General features: G+C 43.3%; 6 protein-coding genes across 6 annotated transcripts; 4 read left to right on the top strand and 2 right to left on the bottom strand.

Annotated features, from left to right (window-relative positions):
• Nucleotides 1–8,422: 8,422 nt before the first annotated feature.
• On the top strand, nt 8,423–9,981 carry EAE97_010264 (uncharacterized protein; the record flags this gene model as incomplete). The annotated part of the gene is made up of 3 exons (XM_038880779.1): nt 8,423–8,828; nt 8,920–9,243; nt 9,290–9,981. 3 exons carry the CDS (start codon nt 8,423–8,425, stop codon nt 9,979–9,981), a joined length of 1,422 nt encoding a protein of 473 aa, XP_038728489.1.
• Nucleotides 9,982–10,824: 843 nt separating this feature from the next.
• EAE97_010263 (uncharacterized protein) lies at nt 10,825–12,399 on the top strand. The gene is made up of 2 exons (XM_038880778.1): nt 10,825–11,107; nt 11,210–12,399. Exons 1-2 carry the CDS (start codon nt 11,013–11,015, stop codon nt 11,541–11,543), a joined length of 429 nt encoding a protein of 142 aa, XP_038728488.1. The 5' UTR covers nt 10,825–11,012; the 3' UTR covers nt 11,544–12,399.
• Nucleotides 12,400–13,661: 1,262 nt separating this feature from the next.
• On the top strand, nt 13,662–14,188 carry EAE97_010262 (uncharacterized protein; the record flags this gene model as incomplete). Its single annotated transcript, XM_038880777.1, has 2 exons — nt 13,662–13,884; nt 13,998–14,188. 2 exons carry the CDS (start codon nt 13,662–13,664, stop codon nt 14,186–14,188), a joined length of 414 nt encoding a protein of 137 aa, XP_038728487.1.
• A 2,241-nt stretch (nt 14,189–16,429) lies between these two features.
• Nucleotides 16,430–18,570, top strand: EAE97_010261 (uncharacterized protein; the record flags this gene model as incomplete). The annotated part of the gene is made up of 3 exons (XM_038880776.1): nt 16,430–16,487; nt 16,545–16,574; nt 16,727–18,570. 3 exons carry the CDS (start codon nt 16,430–16,432, stop codon nt 18,568–18,570), a joined length of 1,932 nt encoding a protein of 643 aa, XP_038728486.1.
• A 2,625-nt stretch (nt 18,571–21,195) lies between these two features.
• On the bottom strand, nt 21,196–21,940 carry EAE97_010260 (uncharacterized protein; the record flags this gene model as incomplete). The annotated part of the gene is made up of 2 exons (XM_038880775.1): nt 21,196–21,583; nt 21,753–21,940. 2 exons carry the CDS (start codon nt 21,938–21,940, stop codon nt 21,196–21,198), a joined length of 576 nt encoding a protein of 191 aa, XP_038728485.1.
• Nucleotides 21,941–22,925: 985 nt separating this feature from the next.
• On the bottom strand, nt 22,926–23,359 carry EAE97_010259 (uncharacterized protein; the record flags this gene model as incomplete). The annotated part of the gene is made up of 3 exons (XM_038880774.1): nt 22,926–23,003; nt 23,107–23,257; nt 23,322–23,359. 3 exons carry the CDS (start codon nt 23,357–23,359, stop codon nt 22,926–22,928), a joined length of 267 nt encoding a protein of 88 aa, XP_038728484.1.
• Between the last annotated feature and the right edge of the window lie 530 nt (nt 23,360–23,889).

Here is a 23,889-nt window from a genome sequence, read left to right as displayed (position 1 = left end):
GACTTCTGTCGGGAGTTACTAGATGATTTGATGTTTGATATGTTTCTATACTGAAAGCCTACGGAATGTGAAGGGCTCGTAGAGTCATCTCTCACTTTTACCAAGATCATTTCACCATGTTTTCTCCCTTCAATTTACATTTCTTCCTTCTCCCCTCTCCCCTCTCCACACACTCATTCCCCAGGCTCTAAATATCATTCATCACTCACTCCCATCTCTTTGTCATATACCCACTTCAAAGTCCCGATCGAGTCCCAAACCACCTAAGATCGCATGTCCCAACCCTCCGAATCCCCAAGTGAAGGATTTCTACTCACAGCATTATACTGGCGTGTGATTGAAAGTGAATGAGTGTAAAAGATATATAGACTTTTGTATCTCGATATGCGAGAGATGGTGATGGGATGGGATAGGATGGGGAGTTTGGATGTCTTGTGATTGAATGAATGAGCGAGAGTGTGGGTGGATGGGAAAAGATCTTTTTTATTGGCGTGGATGGGAGAGATAAGGAGATTGGGGTGTGAGGGTATTTGTGTAGTTTGAAGTATGGAAGATGAGGAAGAGGGATTTGTGATGATGGGAGTTTTCGTATATTTCGATACAACTTATGGATAGATGAAGTAAGGAGGTTTCTAGAGGGAAGGTGGGGGCTGGGAATTGATGGGGATGGGGATGCTGTGTATTTGGGATTTGGGATTTGGATTTGGGGTTATGGGAATAGAATACAAGGCTGATGAGATTAGGAGTCGGGTAGCTGGAAATTCGGAGTGAAAATATTGATAAGAATGTAATCAAGCAATTCTCTCTAAATTCTAAAAAAGCGTTCCAGAGATTTAATAGCCTGTATATTTTAAGGTTAGATGATGGAGATTTAGACTCTCATGGGATAAAATCCCGATACATTCACACAAGAGCGACCTGTTTATCTTCCCTTTAATCTTCACATCCGTAGATTTACGCTAATACCGATGGCTCTTCAAAATACTCAAATCGGCATGCCGGCATGCCGGCGAGTAGGCAGATAGCTAACAAGACCCTCCAAGATCCCAAGCACCTCTCCTGAGCGGGTCGTTCACGCAAGGCAGATTCATTGATGTTGAGATTCTGATCCTCACGAAGCCTCTTTCGACATGAGTGCAAATAAGACGAGAAGGATAAGCTCTGGAACTCGGTGAACTATTGGGGGGTGATCTGCTGGATGCTTTGAGCTTCCAGATAGACGTCTGTCTGACCGAGTAGTCTTCGTTCACTTCTATCCACCTTGTGTTCAAAACGAGGGCATTGTATTGAGAGAATCTGACGTCTATCCTAGTCTTTGACGTGGAAACCCTGTAGCGGACTTTATACTCATCTCATTGTATTGTGTGAAGTGAATGGATAGAGAGCTATCTGCAGGTAGATTTTGCGATTGGTGTTTAGTTCTGGTTTCAGAGACGCCAGGCGCGTCGCATTCACAGGATTCTTAGCAATGGAACGTAGTTGATATTCTCCAGTCAATGTAGCATCTCAGAGTGCTGTTTTTCTTTCCATCATAACGACTGGTTCAACTACGATATGGTAAGACATCTTTCGAAAAGTCTAACACAATGGTAGAATGTAGGGACAGCATTGGAAGGATAATGATGAAAGATAGTGGCGGAACCATAACTTAACTTTGTGTTCCTCCTACCTTCAATTACTCTTGCACAATGAATGTTTGAACGACAGAGTCGTTAGCTCGGATGCACATAAATAGCATTGAGACCTTTCATGGAAAAGTTGAAAAGGTGGAGGAATGAACCCCTCCAAGACACTTGCAAGACTGTGAGTCTTTTCAAACTCGAAGTGCACTATGGTGCAACGTCGAGCCAATCGATACATTGATGTCACGCATAATTATTGAGAAGAATATAAGCTCCAGCTACTCTCTCCCTTGCGCCGTTAGCTTAGCAGTCAGACGACGAACAAACTGCTTCGCTCTCGTCACAACTTCAGGATTCTTCGTGAGACTGAAGGCACATTCAAACCGGTGAAGTGACAGAACTTCAAGTATTCAAGAAGCCGACATGAAAGCTATTAATGAAGTTGCTACAAGTGCGATGGTAATCGAGACAGTGTTTCGAAGCCAGTGTCTTACAATATCAAAATGTTCTCTATGAGATTCAACATATCTAACACTTCACAATTGTGTCTTTTTGAACTTTTCCTGCCAGGGCATGAGGACATTGTTCGAGATAAACCACCAAAGAGAAGGAAGAAGCATTTGTTGCCATGAAACTGCATGGCGTCTCAAGAGGCTTGAGACCCGCCAACGGATAAAGCTCTATTGAAATTGTGACGTCTAAGCACGTTCAGATCTCCGCATCATTGAAGAAGTTGATCACCTAGTACTGTCCTCGACTTATTTTTCCAGCCGTCATCTTCTTTACGGATTCATTGTTCATTGAGGCTTCGACAGGGCTTACCGTTGAAGCTGGATCCTTCATCTAATACTCTTACACCATCAGATGATAGTTAGATGTATAGAAGATGGATCGATTGGAAGCAGCCGCGTTCCGCATCTCGCGATGTAGCACACCATGGCTGGTTGAGTACGTTTTCGCCTCCTCGATTTGATTCCAAGGCAGGCTGAACAACGCTGTCGCCCCAATTTTGAATCTATATATAGTGTACTAGAAGATTGGCAATTGTAACCGTATGTCCTGTGACAGGAAACTAGGTCGCTGTGACTTTGAGACTGGTCAAAATACGTTAAAAACGCATGTTGAATATTCAAGAAAGGAGTAGCTGGTAACAGGTGGGCGTGATTGAACCTTGTAATCCTTGACCTCGCATTCAGGCAGCAGTTTAAGCATTTAATCTAGGCCTTGCACAGCAAGCTTCATAACATGTTCACCAATGATATCACCGTTTTCACCGGAACGCCCCAGTTTGAACGTCGAAGTTTTTATAATCCGTAGCGAGTGATCGTTCATTGAATTGAGATATCACAATGTACCGGTGTAAGATCGTATGGTGTTCTTGGATGTTTGTTGTAAATTGAAGCAATTCAAGGTTAGCTCCTCATTATGGAGTAGAATCCTTGTACTGCTACACTCCAAACTAATCCATGACTATAAGATATTTGTTAATATGTGTCTCTCGGCTTGTCAGGTAAGATCGGACCGAGGAGATCAAACGGAAAGGGAAATTGGGGCAAGATAAGAGATACTGGAAAGGAAACAAATGAGCCCCGAGAAGCCACAAGATTTCCCTTTCTGTCGCGGAAAATGCAAAGACCTTCTGAGAGGGTATCGAGGAAATAAGGATGTTGGTGATCTCCAGGGGTTCCGTGTATGTCTTATACTGAATTTAGCATCGTAAAATTCCTTTATGGATTTTGACATGCGGGAGGAAGCCGCAACCGTGAAAAGATCGACGATTAGGCAATTTTTCTAGAATCCATTCACACCTGGCCATCGTTGCAGACTCGCAGTCTCATGGTAGTCAAGGATACCAGGGAAGTAACAAGACAGGGACAAAGAGGAGACAGGCCATGTCCATTAGTCTACAATAATATAAGAATTTCGAAGGAAGGTTCATCTTGACCTTCTGCAAATAGGCATGATCTCCCACGCCTCTTGTTTCAAAGGGAGCTGAAATCCAATGAAAGCAGAACCCACTGCAGACCAACTGCAGATTTTGTACGCCTCCTTTTGGGGCATGGGAAATGTGTTGAATTGTATTAGTTCAATACAAGATCACTTTCTGGGAGGCTGAAATGAAATTGATTTTAATTCTTGGGGTCCTTGTTCTCCGTTTTTTTCACGCTTGCTCTCCTTGACCATGTGGTCGGAGATTTTCTCGGTCGTTGTAACCATTTAGATAGTCAGAAAGACGAAAATCCTTGGAACTTGTCGCTTGAAACTTCTCGATGGCGCCTTAGTGTGAGAATAAGAGTGTTACCACCAAAAGCCGAAGATTATTTGATGTCTAAGTAGATTAAATCGATGGATAATACGGAGTACAATAGTGTGTCATCATCGTGGCTTCGGAGGCCTAAGCCTGTAACATGCATGCCATGTGGGAAAACTAGAAGCGGTCTCAGGTAGGTAGCATCGGCTATTTAGACCTTTTGTCCTCGTAATTAATGGTCGCTCGCGATCCACCAACACCAAGATATCGAGCGTTATCAAATATATCGATTACATACATTCGACATCAGGTTGGTAATCATGGATGCCGATGTGATCTCGTACAGAACTGTATAGTACAGTCAGTGTGATATGATTGTGTATGTTGTATGATTATTGATGTTGCATTGGGTTTCTTCGTATGCCTCGTTTGAAGCTTTTCACAGAGTATTGCTGACGGCGAAGAAATTCTCCCCACATATGGTGGTCATGACGCACGAGTAAGAAAGCTGCAAGCTGCATCTTTTCTCCCACTTTTCATCTCAGTTCGACTAGAACCCACACAAATCAGTCAAAAGCCCACCAATCCACCAAAACCCCACGAATAGGCGACGATCCGGCCATCGCTTTCATTTTATATTGAAAAATAAATCATTGATTCTTGCTGAGTTTCGCTGAACTTGGTAATTTTGGTCGCATGATATCAATTATTGCCATTACCTAGTATTCATTGAGCTGAGTGTGTAGAGAAAGCCGAAGCTGTCCTTCCGATAATGGCGTTCTGTTGACTTTTTTTGGTGCAGGTGGGTTTTTAGCGACAGAGTCCCAGATGGGCTCGGGAAAGGGAAAATAACATCACAACGCTTTTCTTCATATGGGGTTCATCCTGTGTCTAAAAAAATGTGATGGATTCAAGTACGATACTCAACGGTTTTGACTTCCCCTCCAAGACAAACCTCCCGTTCAGATTGTTCCTGAAGAAAGGTACCCACGAGCAAAACACGCTTTTCATGCTTCATGCAACCCCATAGAATGGTTCAATGGCCGAGGTGTGTGGGTGGTGTGGTGGTTGCCGTGGCTGTCTGCATGTGCCTGTACAACGCAATACTCGAATAATCCTATAAATAAGTCCGGTAATGTTTTATGTGTACATACGACATATTGTAATATCATGCATGCATCGATTTGATTGAGCAGGTCTTCGAATCATCGGCGATCAGATGCGAAATATTGTAGCAATATTGAATTCCGGAATTGATGAAACGAGCATAGATTTTACATACAAGTGTAATTGTTCACAGCCCATCCCATCAAGCGTTTCGAGATAGTGTAGGAAAAATACGAAGCATACGAGTAAAGTAATACCCGTAAATTTTCACAATGGGTGATAGTTTCCGGGTGAAAGAATCCGAGAGCTTGGATGAGGGATCGGACTACAGTATCATGGAAAATAGCTTAGAAGGATCTTCAGTATTGTGCTCGCTTGTGACGCATGTATCAATATTACGAAGTAGATTGGAGGCTTCATATAGGCTTCAAAGTGATTTAAAACTTAAAAGCTATTTTTTCGAAAAATGCTAAATCATAATGATTAGGTATGTTCCAATTTACCAGATAACAAATTGTGTATTGTGTGCATCATTGAAGTGCAACATGGCTATACCGAATGTAGGCTGAATGATGTACAGTACAGGTGTATTGCATGAAATTTAAACCAAGAAAAAGGAAATCTCCACGTGTAGAGGTGTGCATTTACTAGAACATCACGGCTGTGCTACCACACCGGGCATATCCATATCACTACCATAAAATCACGACCCAACTTCATACCATGAACCCTGAGAAAATGAAGTCAAATGAACCCAGCAAATTAGAAGATCATGATTGCTTAGATTGATCGACAGCAACAAATGGTCAAGGCTTCGGCCATTATGGAGACTTTGAAGATCCTATTGAAATGTCTGGTGAGGTTAGGGGTGTTTATGATCCATGCAACACTTTTACTCCGTAATCTCCAAAAGAGCCCAGCCGCTGACACGCTCGGAGACTAGAACCGGGGCTGTTTCCCTCATAGCATTTCGTTGAAACTTAGAAGGGATACACAAAGTCAGCTAAAATTGACAATGAGGACAAGATGAAATCTCTGAATGGAAGATAGCGGTGGACAGGCCAAGAGTCATTTACCCTTTACCCATTCCATGCTTTTCGTAATACCCGATCTGAAGTAACGGAGTTGGGGTTTCTGATTTGGGAACTCGTTTTGATAGTATGCTGGTATCGGATCTAGGAGAAAGTCAAAATGTTGGTATGCATAAATGTAAGAAAAAATACAGGAAAATTCATCGTATTCTCAAAGAACACAAATAGTTCCGAATGATACCTAGGTATTACTTCATTTGGACCTTGGTACTACCAAAAGCTTCCAGGGTCAAGGGGCTTGTATTGAGAGGGTGGGTTGAATGTGTGCCATTGTGTGGAGAGGTAAATCCACGATAGTGCGGAACTAGATGTGCATCCATCTCGAAGACTCGAACTATTCTTCGGATCTGGATTTCATTAAATTGTTTTTACAAGGAGCGTCGATGCATTCTGCAAATCATCGTCACTCGGCGTTGTAGGGAGATCAATGAAGGAAGAGTGCAACCATAGGAAGCATGTCAACCACTGTCAACTTTTCTTTAATTATGTACGGAACATATTCATCGCCTGAAGAAAACAACAAGTAATCTTCACTCGAGCCATAGGTAGTCAGGAGCCAGGGCGTATGTGGTCTTAGTTTTACAACTTAGGCTCGTCACGCTCCTTAGAGGCAATTCGAATTTATTGGTGTGGCTGCATACTAACGTTTGATAATGCAATACTGTACTATCGAACAAACTGGCTATGAAGCTCGCCGATTCGCGCGAGTCGTCAGAACCAAATATGGACTATCGGTCGCATTTGACAGGTTTGTCAGGGTATTAAGCGGCGGTACCCGCCAACTGTTAGCTCATAGCAGCTTTCAAGACCAATCCTTAGGTGAATTGACTTATAGAATGATGAGTTTTGTAGTTTCTGTAGTTAGTGGATCAGGAAAAAGCAGGAAAATACCTTGTTCAATGGATATGCGAGAAACCTTTGATATGCACAACAAACTCTATTGATGAACTTTCCAAATTCCAATTCACCCCCGACGAACGAAAGAAAGCCCACTTTCCATATTATATCAATATAGCCAATCCACGCATGGTAGATCCCAAGAATAATTACCGAATAAATGGGTCATTATTCTTTGTTTGCTGAAGGCTCTCGCAATTGCTTCCGAATCTTGCTACATTCCCCAAAATGATCCAAATCTCACCGGGATTGGTCCATCATGATATACTTCCACTCTAGAGCCTTCCTTTATCGAGCCACAATGAGCATTGTCTCTCTTGAGATTTGACACTATTAGTCCTAGTATGATAATGTCCTATGGGTGTGCAATATGGTTTAGCGGACCAAGATAACCACCGACGTTCAGTAGAATATGGACTAGGTAGGACATCAGAATAGAAACGATGGCGCCAGAAGAACAAGGATACTAGGATACCAGGTACATAGTAAGGCATGCTAGGGCTGTAGATGGAGCTGGAGCTGACAGGCATTCATTTTGATCCGGGTTGCCAATGCCCAGGGGGTGGAGCTGCTGGTTGGTGTCGTCGCATGCCTCCAGGAAGATTTGTTGATCCCTTTGTATAGATTATACTTCCTGAAGAAACCTTACCATCTTCCTTGCCACACATCTTAAATCGTTCTCGAAAGAACCAACGTCAATCAACAATTGTTTAGACTTGTCATACTTCTATCCATCTTTTCTCTCTCATTTCTTAACGATCATTTTCTTGGCCACAAACTCGCTGTTGAAGAATTGTAATCATCGTTTATAACTTCCGATATCTCAACGTCCAACCCTAAAAAGATAGGATTTCTAGACTGTCCTTCTGTGGCGTGCATTCCTCTTCTCTCATTCGTCATCAGGGCTATTCAACTCCCACGGGCTGCTTATCCCCCCAAGAAGCATTGTTTCTCTCCGCTTGGAATTACCTGGCACAAGTAGTCAGTTCTCTCTACCACACCTCAAGCCACAGATTCCCTTCGATTCACCTATCCTCCTGCATATTACATACTTGAAGATCAATAATAATGGGCTCGTGAAGTCCCTGAAATCGATGCGCAACTGGAGTTAATGCGTTTTCTTGCCGCTCGACTGTCCCCAGACCAACTTTCGACGCCAATAAAAAGTGCCGCAGCCTGCTTAATTCGACATCATCAAACACGATTCCGTTGTCAGCTCGCTCCTTCGGATTCAATCCACCTTTGAGGTATCTTTTTACCAAATTTGAAAAGCATCAAGTAGTGAATATTTGTATAATTATTCCCTGGTCTTCAGACATAAAAATTTTCCTTCTTGGTATCAATTATCGTCGAAGTCGTGCAAAAGTTTAGTTTTGGCGACAAACAGTTATTTTTTTTTGTGAGGGAAGATATTCACTGGCACTCGACATTATACGCGAACATAGCCTCGATTGATGGCAGTCTCTGTTCAAGGTCCATTCAGCTCCAAGTCCAGTTCCTGGAGTATGGCCGATTTACCACATCACAACTTCTCAAGAAGAAATCCAAATCAGATATCCCCAATGGCCTACCCGTATCATACCATGAATCAAGGTCTCGACCAAAATATGATGCCCAGTTACGATCATCATATGGAACCAATTCGATCTCACTCACCTTTACATGGACAAGGGCCATCTCCATCTGCCCGGGAACTTGATGCTTCTTCCTTATCAAAAGCGACAAAAGAATCCAAAGCAAAACGATCAATGTCTACTCCAAATATCAGAACCTCTAACAATACTGATGTGGCTGCCTTGGCCTTGGTCAATGATAAGAGAAGAAACAAATTAGGTTATCATAGAACGTCGGTAGCATGTGGTAAGATTTATTCTCGTCCATCGAAGACAGATGCGATCTATCTTTTAAGACGAAGTGAAACATTAATGGATATGCTAACTTATCGTCATAGGTCACTGTCGTCGACGCAAGATCAGATGTATACCGGCTCCAGCAGATCCTCAAAATCGATGCTCAAATTGCATTAGATTAAAAAAGGAATGCAATTTCTATCCGGTCGACCAACAACCTCAGCCAGAACCTAAGCGTCGAGGCTCCAAAGCCCCAAGTGGAACTGGAGGAACCTCTCAATCATCTTCACCGTCAATTCCATCTAGCCAGATACCCGACATGCAGCCTAATCTTCCTTACCATCTAAGCATGCCATCAATCCAGAACCTCGGAGGATCTCAGGTCAAAAAAGAAAGAAACGAAAGCTTTTCTCCCGATAACAAGGGTATGTAATTTGACTTCCATGTATTTTCATACTAACGGCTCTCCAGTCGTCACTTCATCACGTAACTTTGACTATAATGGTGGTCAAACAGCTTGGATGGCACCAGAAGTCTCTCCAGGTACCAAACCTCCAGCAGACATGTCTGGAAATTACTGGCCTGCCTCCCAAGAATCTCCAATGACTCCAGGGTTCTCACCTTACACGACCCCTAACATGCACCTGGCCAATGCGCAAAACTGGCAAAGCAGAGGCCATCATGGTCAGCCAGAAACGAATCCAAGAGAGCCGGAATGGTCAGCACCACAGCGATCTGTTTCGTATAGCAACTTGGAAGGAATGCAGAACAGCCATCAACATTCCGCTTATGGGCTTCCCAACCCGTCGGATTCATACGCTCCTGCGAGAACCCGTGCTTCTAACGGTGCAATATATCCGCCAAACATCACAACTGCACATCCACATTCTGCTGCCGAAATCTCGTCCGCGTCAACAATTGGAACAGCTTACACACATTCTGCAACTCCAATGTCGGCGGGACCTTACTCGGGCTGGAATCAACCGTATACTGGCGGTTATGCGAAAGTCTCACCTGGAGTTGATACATATGCTTCTTGGAATGGTGCTCAAGGAGGACAGCGCATTGTAGAAGAAGAAGAAAGTGTGGGAGGATATGGCGGATTCAATAGTTCTGGAGGCGGGGTCTATTATGCTGGCCAGCCACATGCAGCAGGCCGTTAGCGGAACAAGGAATACATTTCAATCGAACAACAGCACATCGCGGATCACGGTTACGTTTCTGGATTATTGGCGCATGGAATTGGTTATTATTCCGGCATATGTTGACTGTTCGATACAACAGATTTCGCGATTGGGGTAAAATCTGGGCGGGGAAAAGCGAAAGCGATAAGGGCTTCTCGCCAGGCGCGATTATAAATGTAACCTCGCTCGAAGTCCTGAATGAACAGGACGGAAAGCGCCTTTTTGTATATACTGGACACAGAAAGATTGGGAATTTCTTTACACGGAACATTGGGGTCATCATCATGCGAAACGATATTAAATGGACTGGTTTGGCGACTGGTCTTTACTATAATTCTTTTTAGGAGGAAAAAGACAGCGATTTTCTTTTCTTTATCATTTGGGGGGGGGGGTTTGATATCTTAAAGTGGGATACATCTAAGTAATCTCATGACGGCGGGGGATTTTCCATGGACACCTCATTAGACAAATGAACAGTACGGAAGAGATATTACCAGAAAAAGCAGGGATTAAGTAGGTAGATTGCTTCACTCCTGGCCAATTGGTATAAATGTAGCGATACATGGACAGGATTCAATCTATCACTCACTGGTTTTATTCATTCAAAAAGACGAGAAGATTCAAAGACTGAGTGTCAGATTTGTATATATATGGATATATGTGAAGTCATTGAAATGAGATACATACCTGAGTATTGGTGGCGAGCAATTGATGTTGTATATGCCTCAGGCATCTAGCTTGGACCATGAGTGATGTCGTGCTCTAAACTCATCATCATTCGCTATGAACTTCTACAACAAACATATCATTTAATGTAATACGGACAAAGCCCTCAACAAAGCCCCCTGTACCCCGTATAATTACCTGCTTCGTATTTTACCTAGGTACTTACGGGATGTCTACTCATGGATTGAGCCGATTCGTCGGTATGTTCGAGGTATTTCTCCAGTCTCATCTACCTCTACTAGTGCTAGAGTATTTCTATACTATGTACAACTTCCATTATCACCATGAATACTCTGCTGAATGTTCTGGAGCCACATCCGGAAGATAGATTACATTTGCGCCTACATAGAGCGAGATCCGTTATTTTAACGGCGCAAGAGTTCGTCCCTCTTATTTCCCCTTCTGGCCTTGAAATGAGCAACAAGTAGTGCGGGATTCTGTATATGTATACACTGGCTGACATGTTTTGAAAATGATACAGACTTGTGGAAATTCGAGCCGCACAAAGAACCTTCGAGGGAGCATATATAAGGACTGCTTTGGGACAATTCAGTTTCGCTTTGGTAGTGTTAAAGATCTTTACGGCCGAATTCTACAGTATTGGAGCCTTATTCGCGACATATGGAGCCGGCATTCTAATGGTCAGCCTGTATAGGAGGTATGAGGGCAACAGGCAATTCTTCAGCGAAATAGATGGGGACGGCATGGGAAGGAAGAAATTTAGGACCAGTGGGAATGCTGTGGTTGTTTTGACGACACTGAGTCTTGTGGCTTATGTTTTACTGATTGGATTGACCATAAGGCTCGAGACCTGAAATCCATGATTGAGCTGACTACATTTGCGGCATAATGAATGGAACATATATCTCACGCGGCACAGGGCCATTTTGGGGTCTAGAGACGAGATGATCGATCTTATGGCTCGGATCGGTTGACACAGAAAGTCAAGGGAAGCAAAAAGGGCCATCGAAATTCGGCATTGATTGGAACCAGTTTTCAGAAACAAAATGTGATGCGGCATACCTTTTCAATTCAATTCTATATGAGGTTCGCGACAGTTACTTTTTCAAAACTTCGAGAAGTTGATCATCTCCACTACCTACCTAAGACTCTCCGTGATGGATGTATTGGAGGTAAATCCGCCGGATGTCTTATTGCGAATGCGATCAAACAAGCAAACAAAATCATTCACTTTTTGATCATCATAATACCATGTACGGAAGCAAGCAAGCTTATCTAGCGGATTTCTGAGGATTTTCGATCTGATAAGCATCATCCCAAATTAGCTTGCCTACACATGTTTCCCTCAGGTCCAGGGAACATATGTCGAGAGTGGCATTCCTGGCGATCATAATTAGAGAATGATTCTGCAACATACTACACGTAATCTCAATGCATGAAGCCGTTAACCATGGTCTAAAGCCTTGGTTCCAGTCGGAACGCGTCCATTGTTGACCACTAGTGGCGGGATACCAGTCACTGGACTTTCTCTTTGACCGCTGAAATAGGGATATTTTAAGAGAAACTCTCCAAGAACAAAACGCGTCAGCATCTAGCAGGTTTCCCTTTGGATTAGGAGGGGTTGAAGTGATAGTCACATCGTCCACACTTAATACCTGATTCGATCGACTGCAAGATTGTTGTTCCTGGATCATTTTAGTTGGGGGGGGGGGGGGGGGGGGAGCTAGGTTAGATAGCGCCCACACGAATTTGGACGATGCTGATATCCGACCGCACTAAGAATGAATTGAAGCTCGCATCCATGATAATATCGGCTACGATTACATATCTTTTCTGAATCATCGTTAGACAATTATTTCTTTCTCGTCCCGCATCTCTTTTAGGGTGTTCTTTGGCCAGGTTGCGATCTTGCAACAGTTCTCTTCAAGACTCTTTTCGTCCACTTCCCAATCACTTGGTTTTTATAAAAGCGGAGGACCGCAAATCTTAGTGAGACGCCAAAATTGGGACTTGAACTAATTTTGTTTCATCCTGATTGATACCTGCAGTCATGTACGAATTAAGATAGATGGATGCCAGGGCCGTTTTGACGTAATCCCCGTGTTGGGTACTGCAACATGTCTCATAGTGTCATTTTCCGAGGTGACAAAATTGGCAGCCATCACAAATTTAGAACACCACAGTTGCTTCAAAAACACGAGGCTACTGTGCGCCGCTAACGCACGATAACTCCTAGGAATTTTACACATAGCTCGTTCAAGTCACTCCAAAGATACTGGGACACATAAACACGAGTCATTTCGTTCATGTTGACGATTCACGATCATAAGTGATGCCAGCATGGACTGGGAAAAGTGAGGAACATTGACATCGTCTGCATGGTGCATGGAATGCCGGCTTCATGCAAGTTTCAATGCATATCAATCGATTTGCGCTGGATTGGGAGTGCTCGGATTCTCCTGTCATGTCGCTGCAGTAGCAATCTCCAATAGCATGCATATCTACAGTGGTTGTCCATCCAGGAAAGTTGCTTTACAGGCAGCTCAACATCAATAACAGCATTATAAGATTCAATCGAATATATTACTCAACTTAGTACATTAGGACTTCCTGTTCATAATAGCACTTTTCGGTTCGCTCGCTACAACTATGGGCAGCGTGTTCGCATCTGCTGGGTCTAGCAAGATATATATCTAGTCAGTTCTAGTCATGATGGACTCTATATCAATAATTTAAGTTCATGGTCGTATTCAATATTTAACGCGATTGGAGCTGCGCATCGTATTTCTATTCCATCTTCTCACTTAGTGATCGATTGAAATACTTTCAGCAGTCAATCTGCGGCCTTTCCTGGCCAACCACCTGTGCCTTGCATGATTGTTACACAGCAGAAGTGACAATTGACCGTCAGGTCGACTTTCTCGCAGATTGCACCCTGGCTGCATGATTTCCCTCTCCCGTAGTTGTCTACAATGCATATTAGCCATCCAGAATTGTTCCGATACCATCAGTCCCCGACTCATTCGCCGAAAGTGTATCATGCAGGCCAAGTGCCGACAGGAGCAGTTCTTCATATAGCACCGACTTCGGCATTCGATTCAGCAGTTTTCACACTATATCAAATGCTTCATACTTTCCTTTGGAGAAATACCCGTAGTGAAGGTTTTTCCTCGTGTTCGAAATTCGAATTACAAGGTTACTAAATTCAACACAGCAACAGAGAAGAAAATTTGTTCAAGCAGGGTGAGTATGTCAAGATTCAGTCAGGGTAGAGTTGGTGTATGACTTTGAAACTAAATGTATTACAGTGAAAGATGCCACTCCAGGTGCCTACAGCATTGCCTCTCAGATGAGCAGAATCCCTTCCATAGACCGATGCCCTGTGATTCTATCCAAGGTTTGGGAGATGTCAGTCCTCTCAACATTCAAATACTGTATAAGCGTGGAGATTCTACAACCACCTGGACTACGTACTGAAAGTCTTACGGCAGTACCCTGAATCCCCTGCGAAGGTCTTGTGGTAGAGTCTGATCACTCAATGCCTAGGTATCTTGAGTATGCATACTTCCATATAGACTGACCTGTGCTCCACGAGATCATTCCATAGAAGCTACTTGAAGATAGGCAACCGATTATGGCTCGTCTGAAGGAGGTTGTAAGATTGGGGTGAGCATAGGTCTTGGTTACTGATTGCAGAGACAGAGGTAATATTACCAGTCGGAGAGCACGCCAGATCATCCGCGCCGCCATTTATGGCGATAATTGAGACCATGTCACTCAAATAGTTGGTACTTGTTATCAGCATATCAGGCGAACTGAACAAATGGACATGGCCAGCACGGGTTTTGGTCAACGCGGCGAGTCTTTCACCATACCTATCTCGATTGCTCCAATTTCTTTGGCATTGCTTCACCGGTAATGGGTTCACAGAGACAGGCAAATCAAAGTTCAACAAAGTCGGATAACTTGACAAATTTGAAAGAAGTGCTCACATTGTAGCACTCTAGTTCCGACAATGATACCTATCTCAAATTTCTTGGGCCTCACTTATACACGTGATTGACATCGACACAAATTCAATATTGCAACACAAAACTTCTGCAAGCTTGAGGCGCGTAACATCCAAACTTAATTTACTCTTGGCTGTCACGACATATCTTCTTCTTTTTAAGTTCCGAGAGGTTCTTCGTATACAATATTAATATATAACTCGGGGACCTTATAACATGGTCGCCGACCTCCCACGAGGTACCAGCCAACTTCAACCAATCAATATCATTCAGCTCCGAATTGACGCTTGTCGCAAGCGCTTGCTCTGCGGCGGGAGGTTATTGAGCTCGACTATAGCAGCATCGGAGTGAGCATTTTCCCCACTAATAAGCGCTTGTCCTTGAATTAACGAACAGCAAACAAACACAGGAACAACGATACATTGGTACTTACTCAATGATACTGTGAGCCTCAATTCGTCTATCCCTCCCACCTGTATACCCTTGTATCACGCTATCGATTACCAACCCAACAAGGCTGAAGATTTCATCATCATTAATCTGCCCCTTGGCTCAACATCCATTACGATATCGGCACTGCATGCAAGCTGAGATATTTCTGAAACGCCATCAATCACCGTCTAATAATACACGGGTTAAAATATGTTCTTCATCTTTGTGGAACTTACGCTCGAAGAGGCGTACTGATCATCAATTAAGGTGCTTTTTAGTGTGTAATATTGACGTTTCGAAATCGTCACACGTCCAATCTATATCTCGATCCTCGAGATCAATAGTCTGCTCAAGGGTCTATAGTCACCAAGAATTACTCAACGACTAGGGTAGTGAATTTCGAATCGATCACGACGTTCACTGAATATACTCAAGGTGCCATTAGTCAATAGCATTATCACAACTGAGTTGGATCGTTATTTCTCTCAGCTGAGCAGATGTATTGCGCTCGGTTTGTTGAAACTGTTCGCAAGATTAACAAATGGAAGAGGGGAAAATGGAATGTCACCCGTTGAAAACTCCAGATCTTCAGGTTGGAGTACGAGATCGCGGTCTGTCCAATATTGATTGAGCTGGTCCACACTACAGTTGGTACTCGCAGGAAACAAGTCAATTCGACAAATGGTAATGAGTGATGGGCGCCGCCTAGAAATTTTGTGGTAGCGGGTATATCCGCTAAGGAAACCACTTTGTGATAGGCACCATCCAGAGCTGGTGCACAGCCATTTCATGATCGGGCGACTTCCTGTTTTGGATATCCATTGCTACCGGTTCTATTATCACACGGCACGTCAGCGTTTTCTTCTCATCTTGATCATGGGCTTGTTCCCTTTAAGTACAGTAAGCATTTAAAATTCTACTAAAGACAATCCCTGGCCGCTTACAGGTTGAAAACGATGGAATCAAACAGCAAGTTAGATGACTAATACTAGCCCTACAGGCTTGCTTCAGAAGCTTCGAGAGACGTTGAATCTACTTGGATTCAACATGGCCAACATTCTCTCTTTCCGGCAATCATCTTGAAAATTTACGGCTGTGCCTCCAAGTTAAGGTATCGCCAATAGCAGCTTACTTAGAGCTCTATCAGGTCACAGGCTACTATTAGCCTGAGCGCTTTTTTCCTTTTAACCCGTCTTGCTCCGAGTCCTTTGAACTTGTACATATAGAAATGGGCAGTCATCTTCGGTTGTTTCTTGTAACTATCTCTATATAAAACCGAATTCTCAAATTTAAACACTATGGCATATAACCGACAGGTCGAGGCCTTCAGAGAAGAAGAGTACCCTATGATGAAAGGTGAGTTTACACAAAGATTTCGAGCTTACAGAATCTCCAATCGCTAAATTACAACAGGGAAAACATATCTTGACCATGCGGGCACAAGTAAGACTTCAAAATATCACTCCCATTATCCCTTTTGATTTAAAGTTATGATTTCTGATATTCGGGCCTTACTTCTCTTCAGAAAGCTAGACTTATACTTCTGGTCCTGAAAAATAATCTACATTACGGAGCGCTGATCATGAAACTTGTAGCTATATATGCGAAGTCTCTAATTGACAAATTTTCCAAAGAGATGGTGGAAAACCTCTTTGGAAACCCACACTCGGCATCAGCCCCAGCGCAACTTTCGGGGCATGTCGTCGACTCAGTGCGTGAAAAGGCATTGAGATTTCTTGGGGCCGATCCTGCTCATTTTGACCTTGTCTTCACTGCAAATGCTACCGCAGCGATCAAATTGGTCGCAGAAAGTTTTAGAGATTTAGCGCTAGAGAGTTCGACGTCGGGATCGTTTTGGTACGGCTATCATAAAGATGCTCATACGAGTCTCGTTGGTCCGCGAGAACATACCAATGGTCAGCATCACTGCTTCACAAGCGACCAAGAAGTAGAAGACTGGTTACTTGGCTACAGATCTCTTCCAGGAAGAAGGGAAGATGATGAAACACCAGGTGTTCTTGCATTTCCGGGGCAATCAAATATGACTGGTCGTCGACTACCTCTCTCCTGGAGTAAAAAACTACGGAGATCGACTCGCATTTCACATCAAAATACCTATTCTCTCTTAGACGCAGCAGGTCTCGCGACAACAACTCAGCTTGACTTCAGTGATCCCGACGCGTCTCCTGATTTTACCGTCCTTTCGTTTTACAAAATATTTGGCTTCCCCGATCTAGGAGCTCTGATAGTTCGCAGGAAATCGGCACATATCCTAACTTGGCGTAAGTACTTTGGCGGCGGTACTGTATCGTCTCTAACTGTAATACATGAGGCATCTTACCACCGGAAAGATGCCACGATTCATGACGGATTAGAGGATGGTACATTACCATTTCATTCGATTATTGCACTGGGGTGTGCCATTGATGTGCACCATGATCTTTATGGCTCAATGACCAACATATCCAAGCATACGATGTTCCTCACTCGGCGCCTCTACGAAGGCCTATCAGACATTCGCCACTCTAATGGTCGGCCTGTTTGCGAAATATACCATGACGCAACTAATATCCGCCCTTATACAGACGCCGCCACCCAGGGTGCTACTGTAGCATTCAATATTCTACGGTCGGACGGTAGTTACGTGTCGTATTCAACAGTAGAACAACTAGCCAACCGGAAGGACATATACGTAAGAGCTGGTGGGCTTTGCAACCCTGGAGGCATTGCAAGTTATCTCAAAGTAGCACCTTGGCACTTCAAGCGAGCTTGGTCAGCCGGTCATCGCTGTAGCGAATCTGACAACACGGAGATAATCAATGGAAAGCCTACGGGTGTGGTGCGAGCCAGTCTGGGAGCCATGTCGATCCTTTCCGATGTCGATACATTCCTTGCATTTATGCTGGAAACATTTGTTGAAGACATAGGGCAAACTGTTATCATTACGGCGCAGCCGCGGGAAAAATTGCCAATAGTCAGAAGTGAGGGGGGTGTTGGTCCGGTTGTCATAAAAGTACCCGGAAATTGGCCTATTAGAGAGCTCTTTCCCATCAACACGGGATTGAAACAGAACCCGAGGGAACAGCCGCTAAGACGGTATGAGATGTACGATTATGAGATTGATCGAGAGAGACCACGGACAAGCCATTCGACAACTTACCATTCCCCGGTTCATCATCTTTCAACCGGATCAAATGATAGTGCGATAGTGATGTCCGCAACAGGATTGAAATATTGGGATAATATTAATAAAAGAGGGGACAACGAAACTTGGCCCGAAAAATGGAAAAGAAGACATTCGAATGAAAACGAAAAGGCGAAATCAAAATTGGAGTCATGGCCGACGGAAGAAAAGGGAAAAAAACCGGAAAAGACGTTATCGAAAGCCAAGAGTTTTTGGGGCTTGAATAAAGTCGTCAAGGGCAGGACCAAGGGGTGATCATCCTGTTCGTTCTTAGTTGCATTGCATTTCAGGGTTGGTTCCGACTGCTTGGAACGATCATTTAAAAAAATTGGTGGGTCAGGGGTGTGGTGATTGAGAAGGCGCTGGGGAAGATATTTATTGGTGAGATGATACATAGATACATCATCATGTATATGGTCGTGCCATGGTGATTTATTGTACGTTAGATTGCTGTTGTGTGTTGTTTGCCGCGCGCGAAGACTGCATATGCACGATACTGCTCCTTAGGTTTTGCATATACACACTCAATATGTATTTTTCACAAACAAGCGCTCCTAGATTTCGAAATCTAATATCTTCGTCTGATCTTTGGAGAGCTTATGTGCGTGTGTGTAACTGGATCTTATCGTACGCGTGCAGGTTTTTTGGGGAAAAGTAAGCCAATCATTATTCTTACATGCATATCAGCATGCATGTCAAGAAGTATCTTCACACATAACATAATATATAGTGCGCTATATCCTACAACATCCTGCATCTTATTCTCGATTCAGCTGGTAGGATATTAGATCTAAGCTTTCGCATTTTATGCTTCTCACTGCCTTTTTTCTCGCTGAGTAGATAACTTATAATCGTACGAATTTAGTGTGATGTATATAAAACTACTTGTTCATACGTTGGAACTCGACACAGCCAAGACTTAGGGAAGAACCTTGAGCTTACCGTGATACGTAAACTAATGATTCCACAAGGAGATTATTCCTCACAATCAACATTTTATTCATTTGTTTCATATGATAAGCAATTTCCAATCTAATCTACCAGGATCGGCTTTGTCCTTCTTCCTTTCTCCGAATCTCTCTTCGAGTTCTGACGATAACTTTTTCTGTGAGGCAGTCACAAGACTAAATGTTGGACGCCGAATGTATCATATCAGACTAGATCACACGTATCATGTATTAACAATCTTTTTCGCCCTCATCGTCCCGTCAATATCCATAACCAATGTATCTACACGACGAACCCGAACCATACGATATTAAGGTCCGAGAGCTTCACTCATCCAGCTATCCATTCATCTACTCCCCTATATCGTCTATATCGGCCCAACAATCTCCTATCCAGTCAAAGTCCACATAACTACTACTTCGCCACTAAGAATCGACAGTTGCATCCCTAGAAAGAATTTGCTCACAAATCACAAACCGTCTATCTACGCCCCCAAGCCTCAAGATTGCCGTCCTGCACACGGGCTGGGTTAAGACAACGGTTCATGTGCCTTTAGCCTATCTTTCCTTTCTAGGTTTTGTCTCGACTGTAGACATGCGGATTGGGATGTAAGATAAGCATCAGCTATACAGGCTTTGGGTTGGAAGTTGAAGAAATGGGATGGGGCTATGTGATTGGTATATGTGACTACCATCAATCACACACTTCCCGTGGAGAAAAACTCGTATGGCTTGGGAGACTTGGATCATCATGTTATCGTGGAGTCATGATATGTGCATTGTGGATGTACGGTGTGATTTGCAAATTGGGTTGGGATCGGGGTAAGCTTATGGTGGTATCAATATATATTCAGGTGGTAATATTCATGAAGATCCATGTCTGTTCACCGGTATATCGAGAGTTGGAGTCCCTACCCAATCGCTCGGTCCTGGTGATACCAGATTGGGAAATGTACACATGGTGGGCAACACATGATGCGAGAAGTGCTGAGGTAGAAAGTCGAGATGCATAAAGAATGATGTTTCAATAATTTGCATGGGGTAATGGGGTGATGATTGGGAGTTTTTCCGCAGCAGAACGTTCTGGAGGTTTGGCGAATCTTTTGTCGTGAGGTTGGGAAATGGCCAAGATGGCTAAAACTTGTTGATACTGCAGGAGGAAGAGTTAGACTCGGGAGATTTGCGAAGAGGTGTGCTCGGGAGATGCAAGTCGGGAGATGGATTGGGGTTTACCCCGCATTCTGTCACATTGTCATCACATGGCTATCACATTTTTGCTATGCAATAATTCTTGGATGCAGGGTGAGAATGATCATCACTGGGGGTTATTCTAGGTATGATGTTCACCGCATGATAAAATCACGATTATCTGGTGGTACTACATAGAGTCTCCATGTGGAAAGAGGTAGCATACCCAATCACCCAAGTATCCGAATGAAAGCCATATTACATCCGAGCTGATATCTCGAAAACAGATCATAAGATGAATATCGAATGAGATGCAGAGACATTTACATTTGTAACGAACCAAGGAGTTGTAATCACAGTCAAAAATGCTTTTTCTTGATATCGAATATCAAATATCGAATATCGAAGGGAATACCTCAACGTAGTCATCCAATTTTTGTATCTAAAATTGTGAAAATCATGTATTTACTCATTGATTGTCGTGCAAATGTAGACCTAGGTTTTAGCTAGCTAACTATTGTAAGATAACCCACTTGATGAACCAGTCACCATGAAATGATAAAAGCCATCCTGATTTCATACCTACGCTGAAAACAGTGTGTAAAAATGCAACGCCAGAGCAAGAATGAGTCCTTCAAAGTGAGGCCCATGAGCAAATCGTGAAAATATCCTCTGATCCTTCCATCCATAAAACGCCCTGCAAAATACCACAAAGATCCTCCCAACCCCAATGCTTCAAGCACTTTCAAACAAGCATAATGGCGCATAAGGCCATAGCGATTACGGCAAATGCTGGAATACTCAAGCCTGTACCAGCGTTGCATTCTTGGTTTTGGTAAGGTGAAGAACCGCAGTCATTTTGTCGTGCTGCTAGGAGCTCAGCTTCAGCGCGATTGTTGAGTTCTACAAGGTTGATGGGGGAATCTTGTCGCTTCTCAGGAAATTGGATAAGATTGATGCGAGCATCTTGGGCGTTGCGAGAGCGGATAGATCTATACTTTGTGGTTTCGCAGTTTCTCAGTTCGACAGGATTGATTGGTGCATCTTGACGCTTTTCGGTGAGTTGAGCAAGATTAGCTGGGCTGTCGCGCTTTGGAAGTTGAATCAAATCAATTGGACCATCGCGCTTCTCACTGAAAAATCAATGGAGTCAGCAATTGCTCAGCTTGAGAACTCCTCAGAGGAGTGAGAGGAATACATCTGTATTTTTGTTATCAAGAATGGAGATTGCGACTTATCATGTATTTGAAGCACGAAGTTGGCACTCAAGATTGTGAAATGAAACTCATTGTAGGCACTTACGGAAGTTGAATAAGATCGATAGGGCCATCACGCTTGTTACTAAGCTCAACAAGATTGATTGGAACGTCTTGAGCAGCACGAGCGTACTCAACCGCTGCGCCCATTGGAGTAGTAACCGGAGTTGGTGCAGCAAAGCTTAGGGTAGCAAAAGTGAGGAAGGAGAGCTTCATGATGCTCGAGATATGCATTTTGACGGTAGGGTTCTTGAAGATTTGATTATGCAATATGATATCAAAGTATTTGTAGAGCACGTAGTACTGTTAGATATGTATTGGGTTCGACGAGTTGTTGTTGTATTCTTGTTGTTCTAAGACGGGAGTTAAAGTAGGGAGATTTGGAAAAGACTTGTATGAAAGATGAGAAGCTAGTTATGGTTTGAAGATCGGAATGATAGTTGATGATATTAAGCTGATTGGGAAGAATTGCGGACAGAGGGTTGCCAACAAGGTAGATGCTGAGGATAGGACCAGTGGTGGTAGTGAGTATTGTGCGATACGTCAAAGTAAATAGGGAACAAGGTCCCGAGAAATTGTTTCCAATATCAGCTCACCGTCAGTATAAGGAGAATGAACCAAGATATAACTTTACAACAGGCCATTGGTCGATACTCTATCATTGTCTCACCTGTTTATATTCACATTAAGCCTATATCCTGATAAAATCCACAACCTTCAAGCAGCGTTTGTAATCAGATTCACAGAAGTCTATCAAAACAGCAACTAGCAGTACATTCACTCGAATGTTGTCGAATGATTCACAACGATGCATCAAGAGAGCGCAATGAGGGCATGGAATCGCCCGTAAAAGTATCAAAGGATATTTCTTATTCACAACCTAGGCGTCTCGGGAAGATGCCGAAAATGGTGAAACTAACGCCCTCTGCTATATTCGCCAGATATCAATCTATTCGACCAAGCTAAAGAGATGTAGAAAATTTGCTGGGACATGCGCGTTACTCGGTTTGACAACATCTCGTCGTGCGCCGAGTCTTGCGTGGCAAGTTCATAGAATCAAACGACCAGTATTATCATTCAATCTCATTTCGCAGTTTCCTACAATACAATTTCCATCGATCAGATGGTCTCAAAATGAAATGAACACCATACGCCGCCGAATCGACCCCAAAATTCTATACCTAACTCATATATACCAGTGCTGATCGCCAATTGTTTACTAAGAGAGAGTAATAGCACCTCTTCGATTGTCGCGGAAATGTAGGTAAGCTTGGAAACCGCAACCGACGATGAAAACCTATTGATGGACACACACATACATTAGCTACGGAATTGCGGATGAATGGGAAGGATTTATGACTGTCTGAACAGGAATCATTGAGACCTTCAATAAAACATACCGCATAGACAACAACAGCAGAAAAGACCGTAGCGGCGACCGCAGCCCCGTCTTCGGGGTCCTCCTTACCACCCAACAGTGCGTGGTTGTTGCTCTTAAAGAGAGAGCCGATGATAGAGAGGATGATGACGGCAAATACTGAGATGACGATGCTACAGCACTAGTTAGAAATTGATAAAAAACAAAGGCTAGGCAGTGATCAATCGGGGCACGAACCAAGACCAAGCTTGCATTACTCCTACGACGGGCTTCATCTTGGTGGTGGTGAAGCTTTTGTTACGAGCGAATAGATGCGAATAGAGAGGAGTGAACTTTGTGAGGTTCGTGATAAGGGTGCGCGAGTCTGAAGTTGGTAGTTGGTGGTTGATGGATGGACCTGAATTGAAAGTGTCGTCGAAAGTCGGCAAGTCGGAGCTTAGAGGTAAGTCTTGGCACTCAACTCCTCGCGAAGCTTTAGACTTCAGTATTCTGTTCTTGCAAGACTAATAACTACTAGCTATACTAGCTATATCAAATTGATCAAAAGTCTATTCCCACTCTATGAGTCCGATGATGTAATAACAATCTAAGTTTTAAGCTTCCTTGTTCTTTACATTTCAGATTATCGACAATGAGCTTCTATGATGGTCATTTGTCATCCATCACGAGGGGGTATCCAAATGCGGTCCTAAATTTTGGTTGCAGAGCCAAATTTCGAGGCTTTCGAATGGCCATGTCCTCGTGATATTTTTCATTAGAAAATTCTACGTCTGTCTTGTCAAGCATGATGATTCAGTTGTTCTAC

Source organism: Botrytis byssoidea (genome assembly GCF_014898295.1).
Source record: "Botrytis byssoidea strain MUCL 94 chromosome Unknown BBYS_026, whole genome shotgun sequence".
Lineage (NCBI taxonomy): Eukaryota > Fungi > Ascomycota > Leotiomycetes > Helotiales > Sclerotiniaceae > Botrytis > Botrytis byssoidea.
The sequence above is the reverse complement of the archived record's forward strand: the minus strand, read 5'-3'. Positions and strand labels throughout refer to the sequence as shown.

What these genes read in the sequence shown, in the direction of transcription:
- EAE97_010263 (XM_038880778.1), top strand. Translation starts at nt 11,013, where the DNA reads ATGAATACTCTGCTGAATGTTCTGGAGCCACATCCGGAAGATAGATTA. An exon ending in GTTATTTTAACGGCGCAAGA is followed by an intron (nt 11,108 to 11,209) that starts GTTCGTCCCTCT and finishes AAAATGATACAG; the next exon opens with ACTTGTGGAAATTCGAGCCG.